This window comes from Zeus faber (assembly GCF_960531495.2).
Source record: "Zeus faber genome assembly, chromosome: 13".
NCBI lineage: Eukaryota > Metazoa > Chordata > Actinopteri > Zeiformes > Zeidae > Zeus > Zeus faber.
The window spans coordinates 26,143,200-26,154,438 of record NC_137198.1 but is presented as its reverse complement, the minus strand read 5'-3'; the positions used below and the strand labels follow the sequence as shown (position 1 = coordinate 26,154,438).

At 45.3% G+C, this 11,239-nt stretch overlaps 1 protein-coding gene across 1 annotated transcript; it reads left to right on the top strand.

Annotated features, from left to right (window-relative positions):
- Nucleotides 1-1,660: 1,660 nt before the first annotated feature.
- LOC307238966 (mitogen-activated protein kinase kinase kinase 7-like) lies at nucleotides 1,661-10,998 on the top strand (the record flags this gene model as incomplete). Its single annotated transcript, XM_080012134.1, has 14 exons — nucleotides 1,661-1,726; nucleotides 2,279-2,389; nucleotides 2,687-2,752; nucleotides 2,858-2,903; nucleotides 3,468-3,606; nucleotides 3,699-3,823; nucleotides 3,939-4,067; nucleotides 4,676-4,806; nucleotides 4,990-5,074; nucleotides 5,207-5,337; nucleotides 6,460-6,604; nucleotides 7,096-7,157; nucleotides 7,659-7,774; nucleotides 10,583-10,998. 14 exons carry the CDS (start codon nucleotides 1,661-1,663, stop codon nucleotides 10,758-10,760), a joined length of 1,530 nt encoding a protein of 509 aa, XP_079868260.1. The 3' UTR covers nucleotides 10,761-10,998.
- Between the last annotated feature and the right edge of the window lie 241 nt (nucleotides 10,999-11,239).

Below are 11,239 nucleotides of genomic sequence, written 5' to 3'. Positions count from 1 at the left end.
AAATCCAGTTGCTGAATCTTCACTCATACTAGATCCACAAGGCCTGATTTGAAAGTTTGTTCCGACTTTGCACGACTCGCTCAGCAGATGAATGTTCCCGACAATACACAATTATTTTTCAAATACTTAAATTGACATCGTCAGCAGTTTTGTCACGGACGGTTGGAAGTTATTCTTCTTTCTTTTGAAAGGTTTGTGCTGGTCTCTGCAGCCAACAACAGAGCACTTCCCATGCATAGCTCTTAGCTTAGCTCTTAGGCACCGGACCCAGTAGCGGTGGCTCAAGCCGTGGGTGGAATTACTCAGACGGGGGCGGTTCTAGTTCTAGGGAGACCCAACCTGACGTAGGCTTTGGAGACAAATCTGCATGGCTTACCTCATCACCTGTTTTATGAAATCTGATCAGTGACCACAAAGAAACCGACGAGGTGGTCTCGTTTCACAATTTGTGTGCTTGCAGGCCCATCAGAGACCCACATGTACGTGCACAGGCAATGAAAAGCTGAGTTTTACATAATCGGTCCACGTTAAACTCTTATTCATGGAAAATGTTAAACATCCAGCTGATCAAAGTAGTCGCTGATGTACTGGAAAAACCGAGCGCGTCATACAGTATTTTCTGACATACAGTTCACCCAAACTATACATATATATAGATAGATAGATAGATAGATAGATAGATAGATAGATAGATAGATATGTATATATATATATATATAGAGAGAGAGAGAGAGAGAGAAATACAGTCTTTTGTACCTCATGGTAGCGGAACCAGCGCCCGCTAGCGGTGTTCGCGCGAAAGGGAAATGACAACAAAGCGTGAGTGAGCGTTCAAGATCACTCTCCACGACCGCCAACGACACAGCGGTCCGCCCAAGCGCGTTTGAACCCACTCAAAGAACGAAGAAGGGCGATTCCCCGAATACAAGGAAAGTAAACGCTAGATACACAGGTCTACACCCGACAAGAATCGGCCTCTCTGGGGGATCTGAAGCCAACTGTAAGCGCTTCCGACGCTGAACGCCCCACCAACCAACTAGTGATGGAAGGTACGACTCTTTTTTCAAGATTCGGTTCCTGACGAGTGACGCAGTATAAAAGAGTCGTTCAAATGTTGCGACGCTTCCCTGGATTGATAGTTGGTATGCGAGTGGGGGCTTACGGTGAACTATGAGCCGGAGTAAGAAAATAAAAAATAAAAAATATATATAAGTCTCTCAAAAGTTGTATTTGTATTTTTTGGTGGAATCCAACATGCAAAGCAGACACATTCAACATGAATCGTGCTAAATATTGCTTGAGCATATTTTGGGCACGTTGCTGTTTTCGTTCACAGGCACACCGTGAATGCCTGTGGGCCCGGCTGCGGTTACCGAGCCACACAAAACGAACGAAAGACTCTACAACCGGAGTGACTCCCCACTCCCGGGTCATTTAAAACACGTGTTCCCCAGGAACGAATCGTTCGCGACTCTTCCGTCACGACAGCCAACACTTCCTGCACCCGCAGCCGCCGCCGCCGCCGCCGCCTGCGAGTGGAAAGGATTGCGAATGGCGAGGTAGAAGTGACATACCCCCGTCCCCGGAACATACCAGCTGAAGTTCGTGCCAAAAAAACAAAACCCGATCGCGTCGTGGGTTGAGTTGTTATGCAGCCGTGATGCTGGAGACACCGCCTGGATATCCGTTTGAGGACATCCACAATGAAGACATTGAGATGGAGGAGGTGAGAGCGTTGATTGACATCCCGGTCGTTGAAACTTTTCGGCATCGTGCACAAGGATTCCCGGGAGCCATAAAACCCCCATTTTCTCGGGCTGATGTAAACTGATCTTTTTTTCTTTTGTTTAGTTTTTTTAACCAACGCGGACACGAGGGATCATAGTGGTCGTTGTGATTGTTCTTGTTCTGGTAGAGGTGGTGCCACTCCAGGTTCAGGAACAAGTCAAATGTCCTGGCCATGTTTTTGCTCCACCCATGCACTGGAGGCCAGCTGATTTTACTCATGTTGGATCTCGCTCCCCTCCCAGACACCAATTTATTGACTCAAAATATGGTGACTTTCAACTACCTGAACCTGGGGTGCCCCCACTACCATGAAGAAGATACACTTCACCTGGGGAGGACATGCAAACTCCACACAGAAAAGCCTGGGAGGTGGATTTGGGATTGGGGTTCCTATGAAGACACCTACAGTACAGTGATTTATTATTATTATTTTTTTGGTGGGGTGGGGGTTTGTCTTCTCCCCCTCCTCTCTCCCTGTCTCTGTCTGCAGGTGGTCGGCAGGGGGACATTCGGCGTCGTCTTCAAGGCCAAGTGGAAAGGCAAAGACGTGGCCATCAAGACCATCGAGAGCGAAAACGAAAGGAACTCGTTCGGCGTTGAGGTCTCTTTGCAGTCTTTCTTTGTCCTTCTTTGCATTTAACCTGTAGTCACGCGTCTGAAAGCCGAAATAACCTGAAACCGTTATTTATCGAGATCTGGGCATACCGGTATATAGCAAAGTCCATCCATCCATCCATCCATCCGTTTAAGTCTTGATTACAGAATCAAATCAAAAAATTGGCTCACGTCGTCTCTTTCGTCGACTTTGCGGGGAACTCTTGCCTCGCCTCATCTTACCATGATCCAAGAATCCATCTTAAAGTCTTGAAACTCTCGTGTCCATACGCTTCCCCAACAGCTCCGTCAGCTCTCCAGGGTCAACCACCCCAACATAGTGAAGCTGTACGGGTCCTGTGACAACCCAGTAAGCCGGTGCCGTCTAATACATTTCTCCGATCTATCCGTGTATTGTGTATACCATTTAGTTGAGAGGAAGACAAATGCTTTTTGTGCAATGTTTGTGTTGCAGGTCTGTCTTGTCATGGAGTATGCAGAGTGTGGCTCCCTATATAATGGTAAGACAAAGCAAACGCGACCGGAAAGTTCATGTCGGATTCAAGCATGGAGGGGATGGGCGGTTATTTAATATTCTCATCTGTCTAAGATCTCCTTTTTTGATTTTTAGTTATTGCCATATGGTGATGTTGTTGACGACATTTCCTTCGGTCTGAATCTCTCATGATACGTTACGACCTATAATGTGTCCCAATCTGAGATCTGAAATGTAAGAGGGAGTTTTATTTAGGGGAGGGGGCCGAGTTTTTGTCTACTTTGATGCTAGACGTGAGCAGTGTGATGAACCTCTTTTGTTGTCATGATTTTAAGTCATTTTAAATGTCACTATTTCCGCTTCTCGATTGCGACTGTCATAGGGTTGGGACTCATGCGTTTGCTTTTTTTGATTACCTCTTCTTTCTCAAATTGACGTATCCAAACAGTTAAAGCAATATGGAAGTTTGCATCATTTTACCGTATCTGTTCCTGTGCTTGGCAGTTCACGGCTTGGAGTCTTTTCTTCCGTTTGTGGGTTGTTGTTGTTTTTTTTTTACGCTGCTCTCCCCCGTCTAAATCCCTCCCAGTCCTGCATGGTGCCGAACCCTTGGCCCACTATACAGCATCTCACGCCATGAGCTGGTGTCTGCAGTGCGCTCAGGGCGTGGCCTATCTGCACGCCATGAAGCCCAAGGCCCTCGTACACCGTGACCTTAAGCCACCCAAGTAACACAAAGAACCTTCTAGTGCACTACAAGACCATTTTTTAAATATATGTATTTTTGTACCTATGAGTATATAAATCTCTCCCTTTCTAGTCTGCTGCTGGTGGCGGCGGGAACCGTGCTGAAGATCTGCGACTTCGGAACGGCGTGCGACATCCAGACCCACATGACCAACAACAAGGGCAGCGCAGCCTGGATGGCGCCGGAGGTGTTTGAAGGTGAGCGGCCCTTCAGGAAGCTCTCGGCTCCGCTCCCGTAGTCTTTAGGTTTTTTTTTTTGTTTTGTTTTTTTGTTTTTTTTGTCAATTTGTCATCTTTTGTTTGCATCCGGCAGGCATTAACTACAGCGAGAAGTGCGATGTGTACAGCTGGGGGATCATCCTGTGGGAGGTGATCACTCGCAGGAAGCCCTTCGACGAGATCGGGGGCTTGGCCTTCTGCATCATGTGGGCTGTCCACAGAGGTCAGTCCACGTAATGAAAGCATACATGGATACAATGGTTTTCCTCCTGTTAGTAGATGTTGTGCTGTTGAAGAAATGTTATTCCCAAGTTAGTTAAGTTTCACCCGGCTTGCTCCTTTTTACCCCCTTGATCTTTCAACACATTTGATGGATGGGTTTGCCATTTTTCAACCCAGGCCATATTAAAATGTGGGTTCGTGAAGGCCTTTTGTCAAAAACGCTTCACTCAGAAAGGGAGCTCACATTATCGTGAGACAGTCCTTTCTATGTTATTCCGAAAATAAAAATGTTTGCCCCCGTTGGACTGCATTTAGGCACAGTGAGAAGCTGGGCGGAGCTGTGAGTTTTTTTCAATAGTAAAGAATTCAGCAAGGTTGTGCTATGAACAGTTACAAATGATGGTCGCCCACATTTTAATATGGACCGGGTTGAAAACAGCGAACCTTTTAAGTAAAAGAGACTTTGTTTGGTCCTACTGAAGTCCTAGTGTGTTGTTATTATTTTGGGTCCAAAATGAAGTGTCCTGGCAGCACTTCACCAGCCATGAAGATATATTCAGGGATGCTCCAGTAGAGAAGTGAGCTCACAAGGGGGAACCGTGTTCGCAGGCACTCGGCCCCCTCTGATCAAAGACCTCCCACGGCCCATAGAGAGCTTGATGACCCGCTGCTGGGACAAGGACCCGAGCCAGAGACCCTCCATGGAGGAGGTGAAGAACATCATGAGCCATCTCATGAAGGTACGACGTTCCCGTGTGTGTATATACACAAAAGGTATGTGTGTAGAAGGAAAAAAGTGGAAAAAGAATATCATGTCTTTTCTTTTTCTTGACCTCAATTATATTTCTTGGGTTTAACTTGCGTTTTCTTCTTCTTCTTCTTTCTTTCTTTCTCTCTTAACGGCGCCTACACGCTATCTGCAGTATTTCCCGGGTTCAGATGAGCCTCTCCAGCTGCCGCACCAGTGTTCGGGCAACAGAAGTGGCTCTTCCTCTTCCACGAGCACCGGTGAGTAGAACCTCAGGTGAACTTGTGCAGCATTGCAGTTTGCGTGCTGTCGGACTGAGTCCAGCAGCCACTAGCCGGTTTTACTGTAACGGCGCCGTCTTTGCACCCGACCTCCCCTTGCTTCCTCCATAGGGTCTTATGCCGACTACACCATGAACAGCAACAGGAGCGAAGGCAACATGGAACAGGGAGGCTTGCAGGGCCGAGAGGAAACCCTGAAGAGCATCGAGACCAAATATCCCCTGCAGTTCAAGACTTCCAAGGTATAATTCACTTGTAATGGAGCGTCCCCACATCAGGGAATGACTCATGAGGATGAGCTGGTGATCAAAAATTAGGCCTAGAATGTGTTCCCAACACTTATCAATTGGGGTGAGTGTGTGTGTGTGTGTGTGTGTGTCTGTGTGTGTCTGTGTGTGTGTATATTAGGGAGGCAGTAGTACACGCTATGTTATCGAACCGTTTGGTATGCCCCCTCCAGTTCAATATGCACACGTGAACCGAGGTATCACTGTAGAAGTCCGCCGGACGCGGTGGCGCAGCGTTCAGACCTAGCGTGCCATGGTGCTGCTTCCTGTAGAATTCACTGTTGGAGCTCCAATATTTTAACTATATTGTGTAGGTCTTCCTCGTGCCGCAAAAACAGCTCTGACCGAAGCTCTGACTGAAGGTGTCCTGTGGTATCTAGCACCAAGACATGAGCAGCAGATCCTTTAAGTTGTACGTTGTGAGGTGGGTCCCCCATGAAACGGGCTTGTTGTTCCAGCACATACCATGCTGGACCGGAGCGGACCCTAACCCCGGCCATCCACATGATGTAAATAAAACATGGTTCATCAGACCAGGCCACCTTCTTCCATTGCTCCATGGTCCAGTTCTGATGCTCATGTGCCCATTGTAGGCGCTTTCGGCCGTGGACAAGGGTCAGCATGGGCACTCTGACCACTCTGTGGCTACGCAGCCCCATACGCAGCAAGCTGTGATGCACTGTGTGTTCTGACACCTTTCTATCATAGCAGCATGAACTTTTTCAGCAATTTATGCTACAGGAGCTCTTCTGTGGGATCAGACCAGACGGGCTAGACTTCACTCCCCACACGCATCAATGAGCCTTGGGTGCCCATGACCCTGTCGTCAGTTCACCAGTTGTCCTTCCTTGGACAACTTTTGGTAGGTACTAACCACTGCATACTTGGAACACCCCACAAGACCTGGAGTTTTGGAGATGCTTTGACCCAGTCCTCTAGCCATCACAATTTTGCTCTTGTCAAAGTTGAGAGAGAGAGAGATAGATAGAGAGATATATTAGAAATATTTTTCTTTGCATGGGTCCTGGACTCTGGAATGGCTTCAGTATTGGTTTCACTTTGAATTCCACCTTGCAGACGGGGACGCTGAGGGCCAATTTGCCCCTGTCCAGAAGGTCCAGTGCCGAGACTCAGCCTGGGCGCTCCCACAGCCCCGCCTACTCCGCCGGGCCTGCCTCCATCGTTGGCCAAACAGAGATGAGGATGCCGTTGAGTCCTACGGGTAGGAGACCTTTTTGATAGGGCGGAGGGTCAGGACGTGGTGAACCTGAAACTTGAAACCTTCTTTAGATTTCAAAACGCTACTTTCAAAGAAAGAAAGTTCTTGAAAAAATGTTATGTTCTTCAATAGTGCAGATGTCAATTTCAAGCAGTCACTAAGCACTACAGGGGCATCTTTTATCCCTCACTTCAGATTCTTTAGTTCATGACAGTGCGATTGAAAGACCGACACTTTAAACAGAAACCATTTTCCACATGAAACCACTAAGGGGCAGTGCAGTGCAGCAATGGTTCTCTCTTTTGTGGGTGTATACAGTGTGTTTTGAAACCCTATTTTAACAATAGGCAGGATTTGATGATGCTGGGTCACATGTATGCCGTATGCTAGTGGCCACAAACATAAATATGTACTATTCCGCATGTTCAGCTGTTTATGTTATACCATGTCTATGCCTTGAATGTAAATTATAAACTGTGCCTGTTTGTCATTAGCTACCAATGGTGCGGACAGCTCTATTCCCATGGCCTATGTGACACTGGATCACCAATTACGGGTATGGCGAAATTAGATTTTTCACTTAATTTTATTCATTTATTTATTTAGTAATTACTCTCATCACTGGTTTTATATGGGGGTTTGGGAATATATAATGTGTTTACCACCTTGTTGTCCCATTAAAATTAAAAATTGCATTTAAATGTTTCCTACCTGTTTAACATCAACTTCATTTACATCTATCAGAAGAATCTATTAGTAAATTACAAAATATATTTGGTTTTATTTTAATAGAATTCATAGATTATTTTTATACTACCTAATAGGAGCACAGAAATGACAAGTAATCTTCCATCCAGTGAAACTGGCCAATAGCACGTCAAATGTCCACAAAAAATAATACCCAGCCATTATTAGTCAAGTCCAAATCCTTCCACTCACCAAATCCCACCTGACCGGTGAGTTTCACTGAGAAATACGGTCGACCACAACCTGGTATTGAGCACTGTATCAAACGTTGTGTTGACGGCTAATGCAGTCTGATCTGTGTCTGCTTCAGCCTCTGGACCCCTGCCCCAACTCCAAAGAGTCCATGGCCGTGTTTGAGCAGCACTGCAGGATGGCCCAGGAATACCTGAAAGTCCAGACGGAGATCGCCCTCCTCGTCCAAAGGAAGTAAGTTTGCGCCGGCACACTGACTGCCGCCCTACTGTAGCTCAAGAGTGCACCAGTCACTTGACCTGGGATAGACTGATTGGCGTATTATTTCCAATATCCTACATTTGTGACACCTTCAAAAACTGATCAACCAATTCAAAACGCTGCGGTATTATTGTACATATTATGCGGATGCTGAAATGGCAGTGGGGGCAAGGGGGGTCTGGACCTCCCCTTCCTGGGGAAAAACAGAGAGTTGTCCCCCTTAATATATCATTATAAACATAATTTTATCATTTTAAATAATATCATAATACACATTGAAAGCATTTGTGCTAATTTTAGGCGCAAAACAGTGTGTTTTTAAGTTTAGAAAGATTGTGCCCACCCCTCATACTGTATGCCTCACAGTGGTTTGGTCCACTGCCTCCCCAAAACCCTACACACACCCTTGGTATGAGTGTCTGTGGGGCAAATCCCTGGTGGTGGTTGAAGTGGTGGTTGACCTCCAGTAACTCGCTACTTTGCAAAGGTTAACCTAAAACAAAGGATGTGTCAGACATTTTCTCTACTACTAGCACTCAGTAGAATAAAACACATTTACAATTGTAACCAGACTCAATTTTGCTCGCAGTTACCTCGCAGTTGAATCCTGTGTGTCAGCGCGGCCGTAATTTGTTACGGGGCAGCTGTGTCTCCTAATGCATGTATGTCTATAAATGCAGGAAATGGCATTTGATTTGCAATGTTTTTTTCTGGGGGAGAACCCCAGACTCCCCATTTTATTGTCCCCTCCGCCCACTTCTCAAACCAAAGTAACAATATTATCATGAACAATTCTTCCATGTTTCGCAGGTCTAGTTTCAAGGGGAGATATATATATATATATATATATATATATATATATATATATATATATATATATATATATAAAATTTATTTTTTTATTTTTTTGCCTCTATATGTGAGAAGTGCCTGAAGTGAAATGAAGCACAAATTGGTGTTTAATTACTGTATGTGGATTGAGAAGGAATTACCCAAACTAACACATGCAAGGACAAAAATGTGTCTAGAAAACAGCCTACTGCAGTGTTTGTCATCTATGCAAACCTTTTACACATATTTTACAAGTATTTTGGTATATTACTCGCAAAGATAACTATTAATCTGTCATGTGAACATTTTGAGACCCTTGTGATTCTGGGGGTTGTTTTCTTAATGATGAATATTTTGTCAAGGTACAATAGCTGGCTTTATAGCGGTTCACATATTCAATTCTAGCATCGGCCACATAGACGATGCTTTAAGATGCAATTAACAAAAAATGACCTTTGACAAAAGGTCACAGGTCCTTTTTAATTTCTGGTGTTTAGCAACCAGACTTACTAGAGCAGTGTTCTCAGTTAACAGATCATTGATCAAAACCAGGAAACAGATCTCTATAGATGCGCTCTCTCAAGGCCGCATAACAGTATCCATAAATATATCCATAACGCAAAATAATCCATTGTCAAACCTGCTTGGAGATGAATATGATACTTTATAGCTGGCTTGTGTAAAGTTAACCAACTACAGGTACTCCTCACTTATCGACCTACCTGTTTAACCACCGTTCAGACTTACAACCAGCTCTCTGACCAGTCTGTATTGTACGCTGCGTACAATACCGCAGCGTCTCAGCATCAAGCATCTCATCGCGCATCACCCTTTATATACTATATACACTATATATACCATATACACTATATATACTATATAAACTATATATACCATATACACTATATATACTATATATATTATATATACTATATACACTGTATTCATCTCATCACCGTTCTCAGTGTCGTTGTCGCAGTCTGTCAGTATTAACGACACTAGCGTTCACAATGGCCACGCCCCCTTACCGTGAAATAACACAGGTCCTCACTTATCAACCAATTCACTTAACGACCTGGTCCGAGGAACGGAACTCGGTTGTTAAGTGAGGAGTCCCTGTATTAATAACAATAGGTTTTGGAGGGAAATTTAAAATAAATTTAAGTTTGCAATGAAATATTAATAGTAAGCTGCATTTTAGAGCTACATGCATTACTAATTTAGTTAAATATATTTTATTGGAATCTTTGTACATCGCCATAGCAATATATCATCACGTGTTGCCGTGGTAGCTCCCCCTCGCCGTTGAGGAAGTGCTGTTTGCCATCTCCAATCTACCGTGTTCCATGTGAAAGCAGCATAAGGAGTCACACCATCAAAAGATTGGGCGAGCGAGTGAATCTTCGACTCACAAACTGAAAAGAATTACTGAGAACCAAATTAAAACCAAAGGCATTTGGCACAGTTCATCTTGAATGTGACTGATTTACTCTTTGCGTTCCACCAAGATAAATATTTAAGACAAAATTAGCTGATTCTCACGAGAATTCTATTCACAAATCAGAACTCAACCAACTCTTCCGGTTGTCGTTCATTGTTTCCCCAAGCCCTCCCTCGCTCGCTGTACATTACACCAACTGAATCAAACCAACCAAGAGTCGCAAAATGGAACAACTCTTTGTTCCAGGTGACTCGAACACAGAGCTCCTATTCTGGCTGCAACTGATGAATTGGAACAGCTTTCCAATTTTGATCGTGTGTGTGTGTGTGTGTGTGTGTGTGTGTGTGTGTGTGTGTGTGTGTGTGTGTGTGTGTGTGTGTGTGTGTGTGTGTGTGTGTGTGTGTGTGTGTGTGTGTGTGTGTGTGTGTGTGTGTGTGTGTGTGTGTGTGTGCATATATAAATAAACTAGTTGCACTCTAACTAATTCTCCCTCCCCCTCAACTCTTCAGGATGCAGCTGATCTCTGAGTTGGAGCGGGACGAGCGGGAGCGGCAAAGCTCTTCACGCCTGGTCCAGGAGCACAGCAGGCTCCTGGAGGACAACCGGAGTATGTCCGCCCTCTGCCAGGGCCTGAAGAGCAAGCTGGGCCTGATCCACAGCCAGCAGCAACAGCAGAACCACAGCTAGGACGGAGGTGGAGGCAGGTGGAAGAGGAAAGTGGTGGCTGCTTCAGTCTTTGGACTGTGCATTTTCACGCCGTTGGGCTGGGGAAAAAAGACAAAGCCAAACAAAACGTCTCTTGCGACTGTTTCTTCAGCTGTTCCCGCCGTCGACCGCTCGGCCAGCGCACAGATGTAAGTCAAACCCACTGTCTGAACGCTGCCCTTCCCATACGATATCTAAACCGGGTCTCCATGAGTGACCTCATCCGACACCCCAAAAACGAGCCTTATTGTCACTCTTCGTGGCCGGACGACCCCGGGGAGTTGTCTCTTGTTGCGATTGTCGGACCTGTAGCATTTTTAGAATTCAGACGAGGAAGCCACCGGGCCTGCCACCCCTCTGTCCCGACGCCCTGAACAATGGGCGACATCGGAAACATTTTTATTGTCACGGGTGATCAGTTTTAGTTGGATTTTACACAGTGGATTTTAGAGTTTTATGTC